Below are 25,730 nucleotides of genomic sequence, written 5' to 3' on the forward strand. Positions count from 1 at the left end.
CCACTTTTTTTAGCACACCTAGTATTTATATGCTAACATGTCTACAAGCTTGGAAGATATTTCCATTCCAGCTACTCCAATGAAAAAAAAACCCACCGTGCAAAACCAGAGATCAGGCGTAGGTTTTTGTTTTGTTTTAAACATGTCTGCCAAGTACAATGAGGACACTCAAATGTCAGCAAGAGTTCAGCACAAATAGTGTCCAATTTTCTGGAAGGAGCCAGTTGTTCCTAGAGGGGACACAGGTAAAATAACTAACCAGTTCCAGGCTCTAGAGGCAAGCAGTGTGTCAGGATTGGGTTTCTCCCAACCACACACAGAACAATGGTCAAGTAAGCACTACAACAAAATGTTAAGATCTGATCGAGAGGCTTATAAAGAGACAGAGTGTAGGGCCCTCTCTTACCTTAATATTTTAACAAGGGATCACAAACATAGAGGAGAAATCCAGACATTTCAAAAGATTTTGCCCATTATTTTCTTAGTCTAGATTAAGCAAAACACCAGTAGAAATGAATGCCTGTTTAGAAAAAAATCACAACTTAGAAAATGGTAGTGATGAAGCTACCACCCTGAGGAAACTGCACATGGATTCAGAGAACATGTGCTGATTTATGATAATACGACACCAAGTGAATCCAGACCAAATGTTAAAAAGCAAGGAATCTTCACACACTAAAACACTTCTAAAAAGTTTCTGTTTAGTAAGGACTCACTCTTCCTCAAAGGAAGAGAAAAGCTCATCCTTGAAGTTGAGAAAACTCTTCAGCAAGTGATGACTTCACTGCTCATTAGAGAAGTATATAATTAAAAGGAAGCGCCCATAAAAGCAAACAATGTATGCACATTCATTGATGAAACAACGTGAATCCTCAGTACCCATGAAAGCAGTACACCCTCTCTTTTCTCCTCACTGTAGCCAGGGATGCAGGTGACTTTAAGTTTACTAAAGGTCACAGGAAGAATTGAACTCCTTGTTGCCCGGCCATTTACCATCAGGGAATCGTCTGCTTCTGCCAATACGATCAGTTGCAAAGTACCAAACATTCGCACGCGGCTGCAGAGTGCCAGTCCTTTTGGATTAACTGGACACCTTCACCTCAGATACTAAGTCAGGTGTAGTAAAATGAAACTGCCTCTGCTTCCGAACAGTTCGTATTTGAGAGATTCTTTGTTCATCTTTTGAGCTGGAAAGTGAACTATCTTGGCAGTGAAAGCTTTTATTCCAAGTAAATTATGTTTTATTCCAAGTAAATCAAAAGATGCATAAGACAAATTTTGTGGCTAAAGAATTTACAGAGTCCTAGTTATATGCATATAGTTAGTTATACACATTTGTGTGTCTGCTTAAAAAGCGGGCTTCATTTTGCAGTACCTACCGTGGCCTCACTGTAACTTCACATAGAGCATGAGATCAAATTCTGTCTTAGATGTTCGTTTCCCCTGTATCACAAGGCCACACCAGCAGAGAAAACTTGTTATTTCCTCATCAGCCAAAAAAGCTACAAAAATTACTTTAAAGTATACGCAACTCTGCTTATTACAAAAAGAAAAGTAGATTGTTAATTAATTAATGCAAACTACCATTTTCTCTTACTGTCAAACCTGATCAAAAGTATGTTTTGTAACATACATTCAATGAATCACGTAAGCAAAGGTGCAGTTACAAGAGCTACAAAATAAATGGGAAAAAGACTTTATGGAAGGAGCACCATCTTGCCTCGAGCACCACTGCTATGAATAATGTCTTCATGAGCCTTAACTACTTTCTCCAGTGGATATTCAGAGCCTACAACTGGTTTCAGCCAGCCAGCTTCTATGCCGTCGAGGAGTGCTGCTGCACATTCATGCCTCTCCTCCTGCATGTAATAAAGACAGCATTTACCACAAGATCTTCACATTTTAGAAAAGTATTGACTATTTATTCAAGTGTTAAACCAAATTTCACACGCCAAAAATATTTTATGATGTTCTGAGATTAAATCAAAACGCAACGGAATGAACAAACAAGTTACTTCCAGTGAAATTATGCTTCCATCCCTACAAACGATTTTAACTGGAAATAGAGAGGTGTTGGGATAAGCCAACAAAACCTTATTTAAAATAAAAATAAAAATGTTTCTTACCTCAGTTGCAAGAAACAGACTAACTCCAATTATGCTAGATTCCTTACTCATCGTGTCTCTTGGATTTATCTCAACAGGACCTCTACTGCCCACAACCTGTGACAAACGAGTTCAAAGATAGTTCAAGTTGTAACGGTTGAGCTGCGCTGCTGAACGCCCAAACTGAAGTCAGTGACAAAAGACACTTACCATCACCCTTCCCGCGTAGGACAACAATTGCAAGTCAGTAGCAAGATTGATGTTAGAGAGCATTTCTATTATTATATCAACTCCTTCCATCCCTGTGTATTCCTATACAAAACATATTATGTTATTTAAATCACTCCAGCTAGTGCTTGGGTACCACTGCTTATTTCATATGCTACAGATAACATGCATTTTACAGTTTATTGTTTACATTTTAAATACAGCCTTTGTACTAAGACTAACAGCTAGTAAGTTTAATTTTAGCATATTTTGATATGCTGAATTATGATATGCTACCATACTGGAATTTTCTGGAACGCCAGGGTTTCTAAATGCCACTGCCCGTGAAGGAAGCTCAGCTCTTCCAGCCTGGAAAAGCTTTGCCTTGTATAGAAATTAAAAAGGCAGTACACTATTGCTCCTACACAAACCTACTTTAAAAAACTTCTTTAAACAACTGTTCTCATTTTGTTAGTAAGAAAAATACATACTGCATCACCTAGCCCTGATACATGCTTACCTTAATTTTATCAATGTAATTAGCTTCTCTGTGATTAAATGCTTGGTGAGCGCCATTTCTCACAACCATGTTCATGCCTTCCTCAGTTCCTGCTGTACCCAAAACCTTCAAACCACAAGCTCTGGCAATCTGACACGTTGCTATTCCCACCTGCGGGGGGGGGGGCGAAGAAAGAGTATTTTTTCCTCTTTCTTTCTTAGCATTTTACATTTTATATATTCTACTAGCAACTTGGAGCTTATCCATTTAAAAAAGTGACCTAGTAACATTTTTTTCTTTTAGCCATAATAAGTAATTTGGATCTTAAAGATAGCCAAATAGTCTTTAAAAAAAGAAAATATATTTATAGAGGCATAGTGAAGTTTTGTGGTTCTTTTAACAGCTACCAGCATTTGATATAAATCCATGTAGAAAGTTGTCTATCTGTTAAAGCTGGGCCATATATATTTGATACAAAGCCAAGGAAATTCTTCTCTTCACAGAATCACCTGCCATTGCTGCCAGCGTTATATATTGCCAAGAAAATCTGCAAGCACAAAGTTTATCAACGCTGCTTTTGCACCTTTCACAAACAGATTAAATGTTGCCTTTAGAAACTAAAGTCTCAGTGTCTCGTATCAGCTTTGCACTCCAGAGGATGTTCAGAGGTGAGGGACGCCCTCGCAGAAAGCCGACGTCGGGGCCGATGGTCACTCGAGGCGCACCCCAAGGCCATCTCTTGGCTTTGCTTCGGGTCACGGCGACGGGGCGCGACGGCGCGGCAGCAGCAGCGACACGCGGGACGCCTGCCCGGGACTCAGCCCCGCTGGGCAGCTTCCCGAGGCTGCAGGTTCGGCCGCGCCAGCCCCACGGCTGGACACCTCCTCCAGGGCGTGCGGAGGCAGGCACGCTTCTGTACTGGGGGGTGGGAACGAACGAATAAACAAACACACGAGCAAAGACAACCACAAAAACTCCATCCTGTGGCTCTGCTGTTTACATTTGTACGTATGAATAACGCACAAAATAAATGGACGAGCGTCTCGAAAAAAATCTACCATGGCCGTCTGTCTGGCCAGGATCTACCCAAACTGTTTGCCAAATGTGACCTTATTTTCTCGATAGCAGATCATCGGTTTTCAACTAATGAAAAAACAAACATCATTTATTAAAATACATCATGACCAGACTGATTTTCAAAGGAGGCACATTTTTAAGAATCATTACGGCAGTCAGCATCACTCGAAGGAAAAGATGCAGCACAAAGCATCTTCTCTCGCCCAGCACGTGCTCCATTCCTATACCTATCTCACTGCTTTTACAAGTATTCCTATAACAAAGATTGAAAGTCCACAGAACAGCAGATTTGCATTATATGCTTCTGCAAACCAAAGGCAATATATCTTTTCAAGAAACATAAAATAAGAATAGAAACACTACATTTAGTTTAAGGAGAAAAAAAAAAAAAGGCTATGATGCTGAATGTCATTCTAGTACCTTAGAATAAGATCTGAATTCCGCCTCATATGAGACTATCATAATCGCCTTTTTGCTATATACCAAATAATTAAGAAAATTCTGGCTCAGCAGCAGCTGAGCAACAAAGTGCAGAGTATGGGGGATAAATTAAACTAGAATGTTGTGTGAAAGAGATCTGAAGTTAGCTTGTCACATAAAACCAAAGATTTCACATCATATTGAGTCATGAATTTATATATTCCAGTAGCTCTCCTCGTGCAGCTAGCTGTTAGCTAATAGGTAAAAATATCCCAGAAATGCATAGTTGCTATGCACCAGTGATTACTACTCGGAGAACCGAGAACAGCTTGTACATATTTTAAAATTACAGCTTTCTGCTATTAGTTTTATCTCAGGAAGACCAGTTACGAAGCTTCCAGACCAACTCACAACTGCAGCAATGTGTTCATTATGCGACCCTCGGTATTAGGGGCCTTACACAATCACGCATGCAGTTTCACGGTTATTTGGAATAACAGGGTTAGCTCTAAGAAAAAAGTATCCTAAAGTGTCTGAAATAAAAACCTAGTTTTGTTAATCCATTAATTGACCTAAATGTGACCATATATCATATCACAGTCAAAAGCAGATACAAGGGCGGAAAGCAGCATTTCTTATAACATGTCTTCTCAAAATACTTACTCCTCCACTTGCACCATGCACTAGCACACTTTCCCCTGCTTTGGCATGCCCTCTGAATGGAAAAACAGAAAATATTGGCATTATATTGTAGTACATAATCATTAAGCATCAGATTGCATGTGCTGACATCAAATCTCATCTTTCACACAGTATTATTTCCAATTTATGTTATGGCTAAACAGGTATAATCATCCTCTCTGGGAAAACAAGGAGGCAAAATAAACCACATCATTTATTAATTTAAGTAATATGCAATTATGCCAACACGCAACTAGCAGCAGCAACAGTCTGGCACTGAACTTCAGTTCAATATCTTCAACTGTTACAATCTTAAACCACAGTAGTTCTAATCATTTGTCCTGCCAAACTAAACCAGATTTGCAGTCCTAAGCTCTCACCTAGCTGACTCGGAAGCCTGGCTTTTGCCTTATACTGCCCACACAGAGCCTCTCTGGCAGAGAGCCTCATGAAGAAAAGAGGTGGGTCGGCTCTACAGCACGTTGTCTGTTTAATTAAGAAATTAGAACTGTTCCTCTTTTTCCTCCCTGGCTAAAATACCAATGAGAGCTGAAAGAGTTACGCGGTTTATTACATGATCCTTATCGAAGAAGCCTTTCCAGGTCCGTTCTCTTCAAAAGAAATACTTAACAGGAAAATACAGTCATTAGCTTCTAGGTAGCAATTATCTGACAATTCCATCAGTATACCAAATTTAACTTAAGTGTTTTAAATGTTTCCCGCTCATTGGTCTCCCCCCATTTTACAGGACGATGAAAATATAACAGGGCTTCAGTATTTCAAATATTCAAAAGCAAAATGCACAAACTTAGATTTTGCACCTTACTTCTGAAAAAGAGCACGATAAGCAGTGAAGTAGGGTATTCCAATCGCTGCTCCTTGCCTGAAGTCCAATTTGTCCGACAAAGGAAAGACTCTATTAGCCGCAGCCACTGCATAATCTGCATATCCTCCAGAGACGGTAGCAATGGTAAAAACCCTGTCACCTTTCTAGAAAGGAGGGAAAGAAAATAAAGAAATTAATCATCTCCCTTATTTTTTTCCTTCATATACATTAAGAACCAGTTCACAGAAGTTTAAGCTATTTCTAACAGCTCTCCTATTAGAAATAACACATTAGTTATATTTGCCACAGAGATTTTTATAAATGCTAATACATACAATCAACGCAGCACAAACCATATAATTTCATATACTTAGATTTAAGTGTCATAATTATAACTGCCGCTCTACAGCATAACACACAAACCTACTGTCTCATTAATATTAACCTTAATGAACCTGAACACTGAAGAATTCCACCCACAGATTCCAAAGGCAAAACCTCAAAAGCTTTTACAAACACAAAAGAAACATTTCTCAACTATTTTTGCTTAAAAGTGGAAAAAAGATATACTCTTAATATACCCTAAGGTAAGCAAATGCCGCCGCTGTTCCTCGACAGGGAGCACTCAAAGCAGCAGTTCAGCCCGGCAGCGTGCCGCCCGTGTGCGCGCTCGGCGCCTCGGTCCCGCCGACGGGCTGCGACGCCGACGGGCTGCGACACCGGCCGCCCTGCGCATCCGACCTCGGGCAAGCCCGCTCGCGCGACAGCGATCTGCGGCAGCATCCGCGAGCGCCCACAGCTACCGAGCCGTGATCGTCCTGCTGGCTGCGTGTCGGCGGCAATAAAAGCGGAGCGCGTGGCCTGCGGCAGCCCGTCGGCAGGCACCAGCTGTTAACCGCCGTGCCGAGGGCTCCACGCCGGCCCAGCTGTTTGTCAAGCGCCACGAGCGTGCCAGCGACGGAGCCTGGCTACTCGGCACGTTCAGCACGTCCGTCTGTGGCACGTACTGAGCTCGTCGTCTCCCTCCTCCGTCCCAGCAAGGAGCGTCACGGTTTCCGTACGAAACAAAGAGCACACACAGCAGATATAGCAGTCTACTGATAAGAAAATAAGAATAAACATGATTCTTCTCTCTAGATAACCAAATCTCTCGTCTCTCCCACGATAGTGGCATAAATTCCAAGTCGGGAAATTGCAACACTATTTTTATGGTTGTCTGAGACCAACTGTCTAGTGACTTCAAAGGAGGAACAGATTTAAAAACGAAATAAGTTTCATAGGTATCTTTTAGCAAACTGACAATTGCCTTCTCCTGTCCCGAGACTTCCCCCCTGAGAAAATCTAAGTAAAATTACTAGGCTGGAGTAATAAAGTATTTGAACAAAAGTTTTAACAACAAATATGTAATTTATAGGCTTTTATAAGTCAGTAAAATAAAAGCTATTTCTATTTCCAAAAAAAAAATTTACAGAAAATTTTTCAGTTCTGCATGGAATTATCACCTCAAACAGGAAGCATCCAACTTCAAATATTTCTGCAATGCCATAAAAACAGTTCTGAACCGCAACTTTTGTACACCTGATATCACAGCTCTAAGGAGACAAACTGAAGTGCCTCTTCCGAGACCTTTTAACTCTGGAGGTCACCAGCGTGAAAGCTTCCCCGCAGCGCAACCTGCGGACTAGATGGCCGAGGCGATCTCGCTGCGTGCTTTCACCAGCCCCCGCAGAACAGATGGCATGATTATAAGCAACAAAACCAGGAACACTAGTATAGAAATCACACAAAGGGGATACAATAACCAATAATGAATTAAAACCCGATATATGAATACCTTGAATGCAGTCACATGTTTCCCAACACCTTCTATTACACCAGCCACATCTGAGCCAGGAGTATAGGGTAAAGCTGGTTTTCTAGCATAATTTCCAGAACGAATGTATGTCTCAACAGGATTTACCCCACAGGCGTGGACTTTAATTAACACCTAAAAGAAAAGACGCTTCTTAAGCAATAATCAAAAATATTTAGAACTTGAATTCACAGCACAGCATCATGGAATTTTAACTAAATTCTTAAACAGAGTCAGCAAAAATTCAGTGTTGAACTGAAGCTTTTTCAGGAAAATCCTTTATATGGAACATGTAGCCCATATAGCAGTAAAAAGCCCACATTTGTTAAATGTGATGTCTCAGGTAGTATGAATACACTGATCAAAAACTACATATTCAAGATGAGAAGTTTTGGTTTGTATTCTTCGTTCTGTTCTGAGTGCACCTATTATCATTCAATATCATTATTTCAGTTCACAGAACTCATATATACCTGATTTTCTTTTGGATCAGGAATTAAGACATCTGACTGGAGTTTAAGCACTTCAGGGCCACCAAATTCAAAAACTCTGACAGCTCTCATCACATTTCTTGTGGCTGCCATAGCGATCGGAATATCTGGGGTGGGAAAAAACAGTAAGATTGCATTGCCTTCATAATTTATTTTGCATCTTCAAAATAAAGAAATCAAACAACCACCTGTCAAGCAACTCATTAAGTAGAGCCTCACTCATGATTTAAAACAGAGGGGTATGGAGGGTGATTTGTTTTTTTTTTTTCCCAAATCTTGCAAAAGGCAGAAAATTAACCCTACCATTTGCAGGACTTTCTATGTATTAAGAGAATCACATGCAAATAATTTATCCATAGAAATATTTCTACAACAGCTCCTGTGAACGCTGCACTGCTATCACATACGTAGAGACATACAGTACTTTGGGGAAAAACATTGACAATTTACTATTACATTCTAGCAAAACAGCCGGTCGTACACAGGCTGAGAGGGTAACCTAGCCAAGTGACATTCCGGTCGCTGCTCCTGCTCACTATTAAACTTACACATTAAAAAAGCAACAAAAAACCGCTCATCAGCTATCAAAACCAGAAGAGACCACAGGACATTAAACCAAGCCCGGGTAAACTGGAGCGCGGACATTCAAGGCTCCAGGCCTGGATTCCAGCTGGGTTTCGCCGCTGCAGCCGTACGCGGCGGAGCCCGAGAGCCACAGCCCTCAGCCCTGCGTGCATTCGCGGGAGCAGCGGCAGCTCGTCCACACATGGGGCTGCGACTGTTCCAGCTGCATTCCTTTGGGAAGTATCCTAACAGAACACTGCGCCCAAGTCATTCCTGCTACAGGAACAGTTATACATGATTCTTTCAGGAATCTGGTCGATTCAGACAGAGGAGCTTTACTGGGTACACAGCGAATAATCGCAGGACAGCAAACAGGCACACAGGAGCCTTCGAGCCACCGAGAGATCCCGCTTTTGGCCAACTCCAGCTAAAGAATTTCAGCGCTGTGGCCAGCAGTAGGCTTTTCCCAAAGGTGATTACAGCTTCTAAAGGTACTTGACAACCACTTTTTTTTTTTTTGTCCCGATGCACTCTGTAAGGCTTCACATTTTTCGTTACCTGCTCAAGTGAGGAAGAGTATGAGCCACAATTATGCACTACTAACACTTCCCTTGGGACATGACAAAAATCTACACTGCGAAGGAACTTCTGAGGCAGGGCTCACTCTTGCATGTAGTGATAATAAACCGAATTAAAGGAAGGCTTCTGTTCCGCTCGGGCAAAAGTCGGACCCCCAGGGGTTGATAAGCGGTGCTGCGAGCGACCGCAGGGCTGCGGCAGCGGCGGGGGCCGCCCCAGGCACGGGGGCTGGCGGCGCTGCGGCCCGTGGGCCCGGCGCTGCCCCTGCGTAACGGGGAGCTGCTCGGGGGGCGAAGATCAACCGCCCAAGCCCAGCGGTCCCTGCGGACAAGCGCAGCACCGGGCAGCCTGGGCGGGCGCAGGGGCGGCTCTCGGACAGAGAGGGGTTGGGCAGCGCGAGGGGCCCGCGGGGCGCCCCCCAGGCAGCCGGGGAGGGGGTCGGGCAGGGCACGGCCAGCTGCGGCCCAGCGGCAGCGCACCGAGCCGGGCTTCCGCGAGTGCCGCGGCGGCCGCGGGGAGGGGAGGGCGGGCGCGGCGGGCCCCACCCGCTCAGAGCCTCCCCCACCTCAGAGCCGCCGCCGGGAGCCCGGGGCGGTCGGGAAGTGGCGCTTGGTCCTCCGTCGCAAGCGGGGCTGCTGGCAGGCCGAGGGCTCCCGGCTGCTGGGGCCGCAGCACGGCGCCGCCCGCCCCGACCACCCACCCCTCCACGCGGCGAGGCCCCGCCCCGTATACGCCCCCCGTCGCCAGCCCCCGCCGCGGACATGCCCCTCGCGCCCACGCCACGCCCCTCGCGGCCGCCGCCGCCGGGCTCACGCTGGCAGGGCCGGCCCGGGGCGCCGCGGCCGTGTTCGCCGCGGCCTGCGCAGCCCAGCCCCGCGCGCCGGGGCCCGCCGCCAGCCCCGCCCCGCGCAGAGCCGTGTCCCGGAGCCCCGCCGGGGAGCCCTGGCGCCTACCGCCTACCTCCGGAGCGCTGCTGCTCCCGCGGCGGAAAGCGAGACCGGGCCGATCGGCGGCGGGGACGGGCGGGGCGTGGCCTGCCCCTCGGCCGTCGCATGGGGAGGTTTGGCCCTCACGGGCTCCCGTCAGGCTGGTGCGGCGCGGGGGCCGCCATTGCGGTCTCGGTGTGGGTCCCGGTCCCGGTCCCGGTCCCGGTCCCGCCGCCTCATGGCGGCCTTCCGGCAGCGGAAGGCGCAGCGGCTGGCGCGGGCGGACGCCAGCAGGAAGGGCGCCCTGGACGAGCGCGCCGCCTCCGTCGTGCAGCTCCTCAACGGGCGAGGCCAGTTCTGCACCACCAGCTCCTGCTCGGGCCGCCTCGTCCTGGCGCAGGGCAGCGCCGCGGTGAGTCCCGCCGCCGGCGGCGCGGGGCGCGGGCGCCCGGGAGAGCCCGCCGCCCCCCTCGCGGCCGCAGAGCTCTGGAGGGCCCGGCCGGCCCTCGGCGCCTCGCGCGGGCTGCGGGCGTGCCGCCCTCCCGCCTCGCGCCCCGGGGCCGGGCCGGGCCGGGCCGCGCCGCGCGCTGAGTCTGCGAATGGCCGCTTCGGCGGGGCGAGGGAAGCCGGTGGCCTCTCGCCGTGCGGCGCTCGCCTCGGCGCCTGGCGGGCAGGCGGCGGCGCCGGCCGGGGCCCTCGGGCCGGTTCGGCTTCGGCAGCTGCTGGGCCGTAAACCCTCCTAATGCCGGGCGTGAGCCGTGCGGCCCCGTCCGACTGGGGAGACACGGAAGCATAGATAAGTCAGCTTTAAACCGCTGTTATGCAAATAGACTTTATACCTTAAACGCGGCATTTTTTATTCTGAAGGACTTTTTTTTTTAATGCACAACATCAAACATCATGTATCTGCCGTGCTAGTTTAATCGTTTCTCTTCACGACTAGGATATAAGCAGCTGGGAGATCCAGAAGAAAAACTGCACGTGGCTCATGGTGACACATGAAACGTGTACCAAAGACGATGTGGTAAGAGGACAACGCGATACAACTTCTGTGTTTATCTAACGCAGTGTTCCTAACATCATGGAAAACGTGTCGTGTAAAATATAAAGAAATTTTTAGGCTTTTTCTTCCTGTTACCGAGATGAATTGACACTCTCATCTCACAACAAACTTTTCTCTAGGTGTTCTATGTAATAAATTCTTAAGGCCTGGTTTGAAGAGATTGCTTTTAAGTTTAATACCAAATTCCTTAGATAGTTGTAAATGCAGCTAATATGAAACTTGAATAATTTCTTACTGTCTGGAGTAACACAATCTCCACATCACAGTAGCTCAACAAGAAGTCAGTAATTACTATTGCTTCTGTAGCAGAAGACTGTCTTTCAAAAAACAATTTCTGAAAATCTAAGATACAGTGATTCTTTTTTCAAAGCCCTTTCCTTATTGAGAAATAACGCTTTTCTAAGCAAGTGTTCTTCCTTTCCTGAAAGATTCCTGTTAGTATAACAACATACTTTTCATTTATGCAGCTTTTTATCTGCTTTTTGTTTTCCCTTGTTGGATTGCCAGCAAGGTATCAGCTGGAGACTAAATTGGGTTTAAAAGCCTTCCTATTGATTTCTGTAGAACACTTGCCAGTCTTTGGACAGTGATGACCTAGTCATTACCAGACTGCGCTGGGCGAAATGAAAAAAGTATCATCCTTGTTAATACCGAAGTAACAATCGTTACATGAAACTAGGCATTTGCCTAGTAAAAGCTCTGTCTCGGGCAGCATCTGAGGTGATGCTTACTCGAGCAGCAACATTCCTGCAGGACACAGATGCAGGATAATGTGGCCTTTGTCCCGTTCTCCAACAGTTAGAGCCCAACGTACATATTAACGCAGTAGTTGTAATACCTCTTTCAGAATGGGTCAGTTGTGATTAACAAATAGTTTGTGTTGTCCTTATTAACTGTTTCATAAGCTATGGCCATTCTTGCTTCGTTGTTTTGGTCAGCAATTCAAGAAGCAAGTAAAATGAATTCCTTTGTTTCCATTAAATGTAGATGTGTTCAGCTAAGCATGCCAGTGTTAAAACTGTCTTTGAGTTAAAAAAACTGTCTTGAGTTTCAAACTGTCTTGAGCTCAGCTTGCTGTGGTAACAGCCTTTTGTTTACAGACAGACACCTGAAACTAGTGTAACAGTGAATTTCTTATCCTGCATTTTTAATTTAGTACGTTAAAATCCCCTGAAATTTAAATGCTAAAAACATTTTTTTCAGTATGCTTTCAAAATAGTCTGCTCTCTGCATACGTCTCTCTGCTTTGTCCCAAAAAACAAGCAGTTACAAGGTCAAAATTCTCTCACTCAATTCAGAGCTCAGTTTACCATATGCATACATTCGCACACATGCACCAAAAAACATCTCCAGAATATTTCTCTTCATTAGTATGTGTTCTAGCAAAGCAAGGCTTGCTGAAATTTCCATCAGCAAATGGAAAATTTGTAGGTTGTTTCTGACTCTTAATGAGGAAATATTTTGATTTTTCCTATTCCTTTTAACAGGTAGACTGCATTTGTATTTTTTTTTAATGCATGAATTGCAAGTGTAAGAACAATGTCTTTTGACTAATTTTTAAACTACTGTACTGTAATGCATGATAAAGCTTTGCTAGTGCAGTATTTAGGAAATGAGAAGGCAAGTCAGGATCTTGTATGCTGTGTGTTGTGCTTTTTGTCTGTCAAATCATTTGACCTCACTGCATATATTAACCTCAACAATATGAATAGAGGATATTTGTTTCGTAATTTATTTTTATCCCTTTATCCTCCCAACCCTTAGTGAAAAGGCATCATTTGTTATGAAGTTCCTCTTTGCAAGGTCACAAAGATAATCTCAGAATTACGCAATTAGCGTAGAACTGAGATGGTGTACTTTTTTCCTTGACACTCTATTGGTGTGAATCGGGACCACCTTCAGCTTTGGATTTTTGGATGTACGTACTCATACTTAAAGATGGGCGCGCGCAGAGTGTTCATTTCCACCAGGACTTGCGCGTACGTGGTTTTGCCCGCCCGTCCCTATGGACAGACCTGTGAGGTATGCCACCAGCTGCTGGTTTTGCATATTGCTGACAGACCTTCCAGATGTCTCACTTGAGTGTCAGTACAGCGTATGTCGTGAGCGACGTGTCATCTCACCCCTTTCTCCTGCACGGGTTTTGCCAAAGGCAGTGGGCTGCGCTCTGCCCCTGTCAGACAGTAACTTGCAGCCGTGCAGCGCCGCGCTGAAAGCGTTGGCTGTAGGGCAAACGCACGCCCTCTCTGGAACAAGGGCTGCGTTCTGCATGACTGTAAACGCGCTGCTGCGGTCAGTCATTAACTGCAGGCGGTCGTTTTCTGCTTTGCATCGCTTTATCGATTGATTGCTCCGGTGCTTGAAATAGAGGGGTTTCCATTTGTATGAACCTTTTTGCATATCACCGACAGGTACTTTCTGTCATTGCATGACAGCAATTACACTTTGACTCTAGAGATGGGGAGCCTGATCCTATTCCCTTGGGTGTTTTCCTGTCAGCTTCCCCGGGAGCAAATTGGGGCCTCAGACTTCATAGACTTGATAGAAAATCACTTTCAGTATTTTCCTGTTGAGTTTGCAGGAAATTAATGATTTAGATGCAATAAGATAATAAAAAACCTTTACTGAAAATATTTTGTTACATTAATAAGCTTTTTGGTGAAACAAGCATTGTAAGGCAGCTTTGGGGCAGTGCTGACATGCATAGATGATTTCAGTCAGTATGACTTTCTTAACTAGTTGTATTCTCGCAGAAAAGGTACCTTTAGAGTAGCCGTTTCAAGAGAAACAGAAACCCTCAAAAACACCCTCACTGATACCACACAGACTGATCGCAGCTAATAACGCGTTCTCTGTTATAATACTTGTTTCGGAGACAAGCCTGTCTAACATGGCTTCCAAGCACGGTGGATGCCAGTCACTTCGCTGAAGCAGGACGCTGTGTTGTTCAGGTGGCTAGAACAGAGCTCTCAAACACAGGAGAGCATCTGAAAAGGGATCATGGAAGCATGCCTGAAAAGGGAGCACGCGTGCCCGCGGCGGGTCCCAGCCTGTGTTACGCGCTGCGAATGCCGGCCGATGCCTGCGTTTGTACTCCTGCCGAAATGAGCGTGGCCCGAGCTGACGCTACGCGGCGCGGGGCCTCGGGGGTACGCACAGCCAGCCTTGCGCAGCGCCGCGAGAGAAGCTGCACGAGCTCTGCAGGGCCCAGCTTCGGATCAGGAAGCTGTTTGGCCGTGCTAGCATGCGCTTGGGTGAATTCACCTCAGTGGAGCACTGTGTCAGCACAACTCATTTCCAGGCCCAAGCAAATGCTCTAAATAAGTTAGCTTAGGTATTTCTGTACAACACTGCATTATGCAATGTTGATCACTTCTGTTTCTCGTCAGCTTTAGCAGAGCTGTGGTTACTTGGGCATTTTTTAAAATCTGGCACACAAATTACAAACTGAGGCATTCAGGAAGACCTGCTTTCAACTTAAAATAAGAACATCTATGGAGAAGATGCTGCATAAATACATATAAATACTTCTCAGTGTTTAAAGGAGAGAGTGTTGCTTCAGCAGTTTTCTTTTATGCCATCATGTCTTAAAAAAGCATATGACTTTGATTATTTCCTGATGATTTTATTGAACATTTTCATTTTACTAGAAAGATGAGAAGGGCTAGACAAAACAACAAAGTATGGAAAAAGAGCTGAAGTTTCTCAAGTTAACACAGCAAATTTCTTAGTGCTGTGAATTAAGCAAGTGAAGGCAAACAAGGGGGGGAATAGTGCTTATGATTAAATAATCATAAAATGAAATAAGTAATATAACTGCCTCAAAGCAACCTTTCTGAATGGAAAAAAGTAATATCAACCTTAAGATTGCTCTGCAAAAAGATAGCAGGGAAAAGTAGAGAAATTGTAATAGGAAGCCGTGCAGAATGTCATACAGCTTTCTCCACACTCACAAATGCAGGAAAAATTGCCACTAGCATCTCGCTCCTCTAGCAGAGCTGAGGGGTGTGAAGGTAATTTCTTGAATTTTATAATTATGAAGTTGCTTCCCTCCTTTTTTTTTCCCTTGTTTTGTGGGTTTATGCCTCTAATTTCAACCTCTGAATTTTTTATCTTTATAAGTCTTATACAGTAGGCTATGCATTATTACTTAAACTAGGATTAAAATGGGATCAAGTTTGTTAGGCTATGAATTTAATCTGCTGAACCTCAGAAGGTTTTCTGCAGTTGAGGAATGTACTTCAGAAACTAAATGTCTTTCATTTTAAAGAACAGTTTAAAATAAATAAATAAATAGATAAATAAATAAATGTGCTCAGGTTTCATCTGATTGCAGTAAAACAGTCCTCCTCCCATGCTGCACTGACTGTACCAATTTGTTGGAATTTACAAAGAAATAAACAGGGAAGCGCAGTTTGTAAAGTCTGTCTTGCTATGAATAGCTATCAAACCTAATCAGTTTAGCAAACAATCATGGAAATCCATGGTATTTCTATGTATTATGAGCAATGAAGAATCAAAAGCAGCTGAACAAACCTGATTGCTGCGAACTCATTTGCTGCACTTTTAATGCTAGTTTCACACTCTGACTAGCTTTTTTTTTTTTTTTGTAGTAACAGTACGTGTTTGCAGTATTAATATCAATACTTTGGTGTATTTTCCAGATGACAGCACTAGAGAAGGCCACTGGTGACGTTGTGCTCAAGTTTGAACCATTTGTTCTTCATGTCCTATGTCAAGAGCTCCAAGACGCACAGCTTCTGGTAAAATGACATCAAGTAACAGTGTTACATTGTTGTTCTGTTATAGTCCCTGCTGTAAAAGTAAAAGTGTTGGCTCCTGAGTAAGCTTTAGCACTTAAAAGTAGTCCCAGATGTGCTGTGTGTTTAGTAACTAGGGTAGTAAAAGTAAGCTGATGAAGAAAACACAGCTTTAAACTCAGCAGAGATTTTGCTGTACTTTTTAGAAAATAAAATTACTCGACTACAATTCAGTGTTTGAGCCGAAGCTCAAACGAGGTTGCCTGGTAAAAACATTTTCCCAGTGAGCCTGGGTTGCTTTTGCTGTCTGAAAGTGATGGGTTTTTTGGATGTCATTTTGCTACCGGCCAGGCCATGTGGCTTCAGTGTCTCAACTAATTTGAGTAGTACCTTTGCCTTCTGCTTTTCCAGAAAGACTCCAGAGAGTAATGCATGATGGGTTTGTTCATTCATTAATGTAGAAAAGAGTTGATTAGCTTCTTTTATAGTACTGCTTGCACTTTTAGCTATAAAAGTGTTGCAGAACTGTCTATACAGTTACCAGCTCTTCAAGATAAAATAGTACAGTGCCCAGAGAGACGTTAATGTCCCATCTGCACTAATGGATTAAGATTAGACAATCAAGATTGACTGTGGTTCTTTGAAAACCAACCACAATTTGCGATGCTGTGTCAATTTGATCTTAAAAACATTTTAACGTAACTAGTATTGCATTAATTTCAGGAGATGGTTTTGAATAAGTTTTTTGCAAAACTGAGATTGTAAGTTGCATTGCAACGCATACATAATTATTTCTTTCTGTGAAAGTGCCTGAGACCTGTTTAAGGTATTTCTTTGTTCTGCAGCATTCAGCGGCTATCAATTCTGGGTTCAGGAACTCTGGTATTACAGTTGGCAGAGGAGGAAAGATTATGATGGTAAGGACTTTTCTACTTACCTGTAAAGAATGGAACAAAACTATATCGTTACTGTTAACCTCAATTTTTTAATTTTTTTTTTTTTTCCAAGCCAAGATCTGAATTGCAATGTGATAGGCAGCTATCACAGGGCATGCTGTAGCAAAGAAGCATCTTTCTGCTGTAGTTGACAGCACCCTAATCAATTGTGTGGATAAGTGGTTTTTTTTCCTGCAACCAACTCCCCATATTATTTAAATAACCTTCATAAAATAAAAAACTTTCTTCTAGATAAATCCTTCTCTATGTGTTTTTAGGCTGTCCGAAGCACTCATTGCTTAGAAGTTCCATTGAGCCACAAGGGGAAATTGATGGTCTCCGAAGAATATATTGAATTTCTGATACATGTAGCTAATGGGAAAATGGAAGAAAACACAAGGAGGATTGACAGGTTTGTAAGATTACAGCAATCCTATTCATGACATCTAAATCCAAAAGTGAGAGAGGTTATGTAAAAAAAAATTTAAAAAAAGACAACAGACACCCCCCCAAAGTCTAAAATACAATTCCAATTAATTTTTTGAGCTCTGAAGACTATAAAACAGTTTAAGCAAAAGCCTGTAAACAACATGAACTTGCAGACTGTCTTTGTTACTGAGTAGGGTTTAAGTTTCTTTTTCTAATGATATCAGCAATTGTTATTCTAACACAGTAACCGTTTCAGAAGTATTCAGATTGCAGTGCACACTTTAATCCACTAAATGCTTTGCATAGATTCCAAACTGATGATTTATGAAGGCGGTGGAAGGTTACATGCACTTTACATTTGACTCCAGCCAAGGAACAGAATAGGCAGAAAAGCCAAAGAGTGTGAGGATCAAAGGGACACTGAGAAAGACACCTACATGCACTAACACCAGTTTCTTTTTATATGACCATTGAAAATCTCTGTAGTTGTTAAAGTTAAAAGTAATTACTAATAGTAGCAGTCTATCTGATCATTGATGCTATCATTCATCAGACATTTAACCTGATAGCATTTTATGGTTTCTGTAAGATTAGCGCCATCTTAATGGCACATGAGTACATCCACTAATTGGTTTCTAACATACAGGCATTACAAAGAGAAGTGACATGGCATACAGAGGACACGTGCTGATATTTCTAATTTTTCATCTGGTATTGGCTAGAACATTTCAATGTTAGCAACAATTTTCTTCTCTTAACATGTTTTGTTTATATTACAAAGGCATTAGTTTCCCAGAGTAGTTTTTCCGATCCTGGGCAAACCTACAACAATAATAACTGCACAATTGTTTCTTTCTAGATTCTACAGATGCTTAGAGTCAGCTTTGAAAACTGCCGTCAGTGCAAACAACTCACCTTCCGAGGAGACAGAGAAGAATCGCTTTGGGTACATTCGCAGAAGGAAGAGAAAGACCATTCAAGAGCAGGGTGTACACACCTCTCCAAAGGACCAGAATGAAGAATTGGAGTCTGAGGATGATACAGAAACCAATCTTGATACTTTTGCTGAAATCATGATCTAGACTAAGACACGCGAAAGGAAATGGCAATCTGAATAGTAATTGTAATGCTCTTTGTAAGAGATATAAATACTGCTCTGTTCTAAGTAGTAACATTCTCATGGACATTTACCAGAAAAAAACGTAGTTAAACATAATTGTGAACAGGTTTAATGCCACAGAAGCACAGGGAACAAAACCTTAGAATGTTTTGGGTTTTTTTTTTTAACAGCACAGTTGAATTAATGATCTTTTACTCTGTCTGTTATCACAGAAGTAACTGGTTTGCTACAGCCTGTGGCCATGTTCTCCACGGAAGCATTTCATTTCCAAATGCTGAGTAGTTCAGGCTTTCTGATTTTTGCATCGCAGGGAAACTCTAAAACTGGGTTGTTACCCTTGAAGGTTTTTAATCCCTGTAGAACCCCTGCAAAACAGTGTGCACCAATATAGATGGCCCTTTCAAAACAACACACGGCCACAAGAACAGCACCTGATGTGGAGGTTAGAGTAGAAAAGTAGAAGGTACGTACTTCTCTACGCCAGCTTCAGCCGCATGCGTCCAGGATCCTTCCTGACTCTTGCACCAGGCAGCAAAGTTGATGCTGTTTTCCTGCACTTGACTCCGTTATGGGGTTCTGGCCCCACTGTGTTCATGTGTTCTGCTTCCCTTGGCCAGCAGCTATTGTGTTATTTTTCTTTGCAACTTTTAGCCAACTCTGTACGCTGATAGTTCGTTAGCTCACTTACGTACCTTTCTACGTGGCCAGCACCCAGCTTCAGTTCTGGCTGTTGGGCAGAAAGTCAACCAAAGTGTATAGTAATGGGCTTTCTTAGCAGGCTAGGAACCACTGACGTGCAATAAATGTTAAATATAAAACAGCGTCATAATTTGTGCACTCCTCTATTGTACCACTGGAAAAGTCACTCTGTATTCATAGTGTATTTTTCAGAAAAATGATGAATTTGTAACTCCCAGTTCATAGAGGTAGGGAGTTGTCATTGTTTCCATTACATAAGCCTATGTCTTGGGGACATTTTAATTCCACTGCAAAAATTTGATGTACTAGGTGGCAGGCAAAGGGAAAAGTAATCGGGGGCTTTAAATAGATTCTGAAAAAACTCTTAGGCAGTGTTTCCAGTAGCAGGCATGCCAAAAAAAATAAGCTTGAGCCTTTTGTGTTGCTTGTTTGTGTTACTAACTTACAACTTGGAAAAGTTTGGTGCGCTTGCTTTTATCTTACTTCTGGTGGCTTGAAAGACCTCAGCACCTGGCTGGGGCTTGGGAAAGTGAGAGGCCAAGACATTTCTGTCCTTCTTACAAGGAGATTGCAGTCGTGTCCGGTGAAATGCTGGGTGGTTGATGCTGTCCTTAGCTGTTGGCTGTGAGCACAAATTGAGCAAAGAGCAGAAAGAGCAGGCCCTATTTTCCTCCTTTGTGGAGGGGGCAAGACGCTGGTGACAAATTTTGAAGATAAAGAACATCAGCTTGTGAGGCGACCAAGTACGTAAGATGTTGAAATACCACGAGAAACCTTCAAAAGTCATCAGGCACACATGGTGTTCTCAAACCTCCTGTATGTGAGCGGACTAATCCTTGTTTGATTCTGACTGAACCCAGGGGGATCATTTCTAACGCTGAAGAGCTGCTTGCTGGAGGCATGCGGCAAGGACCCCTCCCCTGGCTGGAGCAGAGCGTGCGGGGTGGATGTGGTGGGGCCACTGCAGCAAAGCCAGCCTGCGTGGCGGCAGGTGGGAGCAGCGAGGGTCCCCACGGCCGGCCAACAAGCTCCTCGGGGCCTGGGGACGGGGCTCTGCCACACACAGCGGCCCTGGGGCAGGGGCTTGCTTCAGGCCTTCGCAATCCCAAGTTCTCGTAGACCTTCCTTTCCATTCTGAGGCACCACTGCATTTCTTTGAACCGAAGCCCCAAAGCTTCCATCAACAGCAGCATCTGCTTCAGTGCAGACCAGCTACCCCGGCGTGGCCCCGGTGAGCCGCCAGCTGGCTGGCCCCGTTCCCGCTGGTGGGGGGTCCCACCGTCCCCACCGCCCGGGGGGTAGCCCCTGCCTACGCAGGCAGCAGTTGTTGCTTTTAAGAGCGAGGGGGTGCATTTCAGAGTTTGTTCAGCACAGTCTGAACCACCTTCTGCTTTTAAAGCAGTCCTGAGGAGGTCTGGCGCTGCTCTGTTAGAAGTGACTGCAAGTGACTCTAGACGCTGTGAAGGAACGTGGGCAGCTCCCACGCGCTTTGCAGTGCTGTGATCTTGCACCACACGTGGGAGGATAAAATTCAGCACTGGAAAAGCAGAGATGCAAAGAATCCGTACCAGACTTCACCTCCAGGCCAAAGAGTCTGTGTTTTTGAGACTGGAGGAGGCCTGTTTCAGAACTGGGAGAACGTTAACTTCCAAGTTAGGAATGCATGCGTGTAATGTGGGAGAGGGATCACAGATACTGATTTTGTGTATAAACCAGGACTTCGGTACGCTTTCGAGGGCAGAGCTGGAGGAAAGAGTATTCAATGCAACTACTTCAGTTTTGGGGAAGCGGCTTTTTTCTTTTCCCTTTTTAAATATGGTTTGTTGGAAATCAATGTGTGATATGATCCCACGTTCCTCTTAAAAACAATACTAAATTCAGGAAGATTTTTTGACAGTCTTAACATAGAAAGGTTACCCTAACTATTGCCATCTTATTACTTTATACCTGTTAACACCAATTCATGAAGACTGTTAGGGACCTCACACAAAAAAAACCAAGACCCTACAACAAGAAAAATAAACAGTTGCATGATTCTCAGTGAAAGATTAGGGAATCATGTTACTTCAGTGTTTAAAATATTGAACAGTTTTTACAAGGTTTTTCTGATTTTTGTACCCCCCTAAAGGTTTCAGAGGGTGATGCTGAGGTGGTGTTTCACCAGCCCTGCAGCCGTGCCAGGAAGGTGCAGAGCACCAGCACCGCCCGGCTCCACACACCACTGCCCTTATTTGCCTGTATATCAGGGGATAACCATGCTTTTCCCCAGTCTTACCCAAGCTTCACATGCTCTTTTTGAGATTAATTTTGTCAAGCTGTGTTTCATTTCCAGCTCCTGTAACTAATTCTGTTACACTCTAGATGCAATATTCAGCTGCAGACTACAGGCACCCCAGTGAAGAGAAGTTTGGCTACACACAAGAGGAGGCAGCAGCCTTTGGGCTGCTGGGGTAATTCTGGGGTTCCTGGCAGAAGAAAAAATTACTGATAAGCAACAAGATTCCTAAAATTGGCAAATCTTTACCATTTATAAGTGTGCTTAGCCACTTCATTAATTAAAAGGTATTTTCAGCCCAATTTTCATATTTGCTTTTGCTATGTTAAAATATGGGAACAGTTTAAATTACAATTTCCTTCACTTTGCATTCAGTTGTTTCTGGGGAGGCAGAGGTATTCATTCACTCTAGTAACTGATCATCTTTTCTCACCCAGAACATTTAGCATCCATACCAGAAAATCACTTCAAGTTGTCATTCCTCGAATTAGAGGAAGCACTGACCAGTCGTGCTCACAAATGGCATCCAGCAGGCACTTCAGCCTGAAAGTCACTTGACTGATTGACCAAGATCATTCTTTACATCCAAATCACAGATGTCACAAGCACAAGTACTTGCTTGAAACAGCTTCTTCCTCTGAAACTTAAGTACTTAAATCGGTTTACGAGAACGTAACTAACAGCATCAGATTGCAGCGGAAATCACTGTTTTCCAAGGGAGTTAAAACTCCCAGGATAGGACAGCTTATCAGTTTTCAGTCACCAGCCCTATTAATTCTTTACTTGAATTTGCCCGAGTCTATGCACTTAACAACAACGTGCAATTGTATAAAACTTAGTTGCAATTCTTTAAAACAACTTTGTACTATTAAATATACCATGCACTGGAGATTTAGAAGGTCTTCAGCACATTTAGTTACTGAAAATACACAATTACTTCACAATATCTTGTCAATTTGATTTTACATAATGTGATATTAAGGAAGATGTTTAACTTCTGTTTTTCCAACAGTTGAAAATAACAGCAGTGCAGCATGCTGCGCATTTTTTTTTCCTTTGAAAGGAAATTTGAGTCTTTTTTTAAAAACGGATAATCATATGCCTAAATTTTCCTAACTGCCTGCTTAATTTCTTTACACCGAGATAAAGTAAAGCTTGTAAGAACTGTCTTAAACCTCTTTTTAAAAAACAGAGCACAGTATCCAAATTCCGTGTAAAGTTACACATACGCTTTTATTCTGCTTTCTGGATGCAGTTTATTTATGGCAACTGAGCAGATACAATACTATGGTCAATTTTATACTGGGGAAAAAAAAAAAACCACCTTGCTTTGTTTTGACCGGGCCCCTCTCGCGGCGCTCGGAGGGTGCGGGGTGCGGCCTGAGCAGAGCGCCTGGCCCGCACACGGGTGCCAGAGCTCGCGCCCCATGTACGCGAACCGGCTTCGCCATTTCTCTAAACGAGCCCCTTCAAACGCGACTTTACGGTATTTATTTGCCGCATTATCTCGGAGACGCAACGACCCGCGCGGCGCCGGCTGCGGGGGGTCTGTCCCGCTCCCGCACCCGCCGGTGAGCCCGCCAAGCCCCCCGGCTGCGTGTGGAAGTTCGGGGCTGCCGGGCGGGAAAAGCGGGGCCGGCGGCCAGCCCCGAGTCCGCGGCGAGAGCGCGCCCCGCTCCGCGCCCCGCTCTGCGCCCCGCTCCGCGGAGACCCTGCAGGATCCCCCCCCGGCCCGGGCCGGCGCGCCCCTCCCCGCTCACACGCGTGCTCTGCCGCACCCAAACCGGGGGTGCGGCCGCGCGTTCGCCCGCCTCACACCGACCCCGCGCCTCGGAGCCCGGCGCCTCCCAGGCAGAGCCGGGCGGCCGCGGCATGCGCGGTACCGAGCCCCGGCCCCGCCGCGCCCCCGCCCGCGCGCAGCCCCGCAGTGAGCAGTGCCGGCAGCAGCGGGCGGTGCCGGCCGCTCCCGGCCGAGCGCGGCGGGACCGCGTCCCCGCGGCGGCGGGCGCCGTGCCCCGCGGCCGAGCCCCCGGTAACCCGCCGAGGCCGAGGCCGCAGCCTCGCCGGCAGCAGCAGCCGACAGCGCGGGCGCCCGGCGGCGCCGCTCGCCCCGCGGCGGGTGCCAGAGCGGTCCCGCAACGCTGGCCTGAGGCTCCCAGCGCCTGCGCCTCGCCGACAGCTGAATGAGCCGCCCCGGTTTTATTCGGTGTGTTCCACGGGAATCGCTCTAACTCCGTGGGTTTGTCATGCGGGGAGGCAGTTTGGTGCCACGCGGCCCCTTTCCACACGCCACGCCACGCCACGCCACGCCGGCGGCACGGCCCAGCCGCGCTGCTCCGGTGCTTACGGCGGGAGCAGGCGGCACCGCTCAGCTGGCAGCGAGCAGCCGATGAGGAGGCGGCTGCGGTCCTGCTTAGGGCCACGCGCGAGCACCCAGGGTGCAGCCCCTCAGGCCCGCAGTCAGTCACTAGGGTACGCTTCTGCCCGACCTGACGTACTTCGCAGTCGGTTTTACTCGCCCGACTGTCTTTGACAGGAAAAAACACTTCTCGTGACTTGTCCCACACACGCCGCGTTCTGCCGATAGGAACCATTTGAACTCCCGAACGCTGAACAGCCGGGCTGGAAGAACCCGCTCTCCTCGGAAGGATCGCCGGTTGTCCGCCGATGCAGGTGTAGATGGAGCTTTCCCGTCCCCAGTCAACTCTGTACCAAGGCTGAACTGACAGTACTGCGCTTTTATAATCTGCTAATTGAAATATTTTTGCATAACACTGCTGACAAAAAACAAGGAATATTTACAAGTGAAATGCACCCAGAGTTTATGCGTACAATCTGCCTTTTTTTCCCCCCATTATTTTACATCCGTCAGTAGCATATTTTAGACAAAATTTTCTTCAGTTCCACTGAGACTGAACCTGGTTTTGCTTTCTCTCTCTGAAAATACACTCTCCTTAGAAACACTGCAGAAATACAGCAGTGATGAGAAAGTAAAACACCAGAATTTTATGTACAGTCCTGTGCAGGATCTGTGCAGTGTTCTCCCTGCACCATCTTCACCTCGGAATGACAGCCAGAGGACATGCCGCTTTTGGAAAACATATGCAGGAACACCGTGGCTAGTTCTGTGCAGGACCAGAATTTGGCCCAAAAGGTGCAAGATTAAAAATGACCATTTTCCCCTCATTCCTATTACCTTGGTATGAAAGTTCAAATTCAAGAATGTGCTTTCAAATCCACAGCACTCTAGGGAAATATTAAATGAACTCTATTTAATAAAACACATTCCAAGTTGTTATTTTGATTGAAGCATTATACTTTTTGTCTTGCAATAAGTAGTTCAGATTTCACTGGGTCACTGAAAATTTTTGAATCAGTCTCTCTTCAAATCATATTTAAAATACGGGCTTAAGTAACTGTGGCAACAGATATTTTCATAACACAAACCAGAGATAAGGCATATAATGATGCATTAAAGCTGTTGCTGTGTTTATCTCCCGAGTCAGTGAATGAAATTTTGCCATCCTCCAAAATATACTGATCGTCCCTTTCATAAAAAAATCACATTCATCCAGAGAAATGATGGGATCCCATTTTGTACTCAATTCATTGAAATAAGAGGTATTTTGACCACAAATGCCTGCTGTTACCAAAACACTATCATGATTTCGACAGGATGAGCTAATCCAGGTGAAGCTGCGCACAGATCCCCCTTGGCTTTTTTTGCTTTGTGTCACATTGCATCTGGTTTTAAATGCTTTGTCATTTAGAACAGAGGTATCGGAGAAAAGCCCGTCTTCCGCCCCAGGGCAACTGTGGCATTCCCCAAATTCCTGGCTGGAAGGCACATCGCCTAATTCTCTGATTCAGTGGTTTTTCCCCAGAAAAAGTGTATGTGAAAATCACAATAGACTTGCAGAAGATGTTTGAATGAATGTTTATGTAAATACTGAAATATTTACATATGCAGTTCTGCATGCTTGAAACAGGAAAACAAGTGCAATTAAGGTATCGGTATCAGGGTTCTAGAGAGATACATATATATTCTAATATAACTTGCATTTCCCATTGAGATAACCTATCAGTGAAAGGACAATATTGTCTCTCACCACGCTGCCTACGAGGAGGCAGTATAGGTAGGATCAGGACAGAAAAGCATCAGTTCCATCAGGCCAGGCAGCCCCTGACTACAGAGGGCAAGCTCCGAGGCAGCTCCGTCGCC

General features: G+C 45.1%; 2 protein-coding genes across 2 annotated transcripts; one reads left to right on the plus strand and one right to left on the minus strand.

Annotated features, from left to right (window-relative positions):
- Positions 1 to 1,697: 1,697 nt before the first annotated feature.
- CRYZ (crystallin zeta) lies at positions 1,698 to 8,567 on the minus strand (the record flags this gene model as incomplete). The annotated part of the gene is made up of 8 exons (XM_082003104.1): positions 8,141 to 8,567; positions 7,650 to 7,802; positions 5,816 to 5,979; positions 4,972 to 5,023; positions 2,833 to 2,982; positions 2,316 to 2,417; positions 2,127 to 2,222; positions 1,698 to 1,859 (listed from the first exon to the last, which is right to left on the minus strand). The coding sequence occupies exons 1-8, from the start codon at positions 8,249 to 8,251 to the stop codon at positions 1,698 to 1,700; spliced, it is 990 nt and encodes a 329-aa protein (XP_081859230.1). The 5' UTR covers positions 8,252 to 8,567.
- A 1,898-nt stretch (positions 8,568 to 10,465) lies between these two features.
- TYW3 (tRNA-yW synthesizing protein 3 homolog) lies at positions 10,466 to 18,496 on the plus strand (the record flags this gene model as incomplete). The annotated part of the gene is made up of 6 exons (XM_082003157.1): positions 10,466 to 10,639; positions 11,171 to 11,251; positions 15,955 to 16,053; positions 16,896 to 16,967; positions 17,264 to 17,397; positions 18,274 to 18,496. The coding sequence occupies 6 exons, from the start codon at positions 10,466 to 10,468 to the stop codon at positions 18,494 to 18,496; spliced, it is 783 nt and encodes a 260-aa protein (XP_081859283.1).
- Positions 18,497 to 25,730: the final 7,234 nt, after the last annotated feature.

This window comes from Phaethon aethereus, assembly GCF_964289735.1.
Source record: "Phaethon aethereus genome assembly, chromosome: 8".
Lineage (NCBI taxonomy): Eukaryota > Metazoa > Chordata > Aves > Phaethontiformes > Phaethontidae > Phaethon > Phaethon aethereus.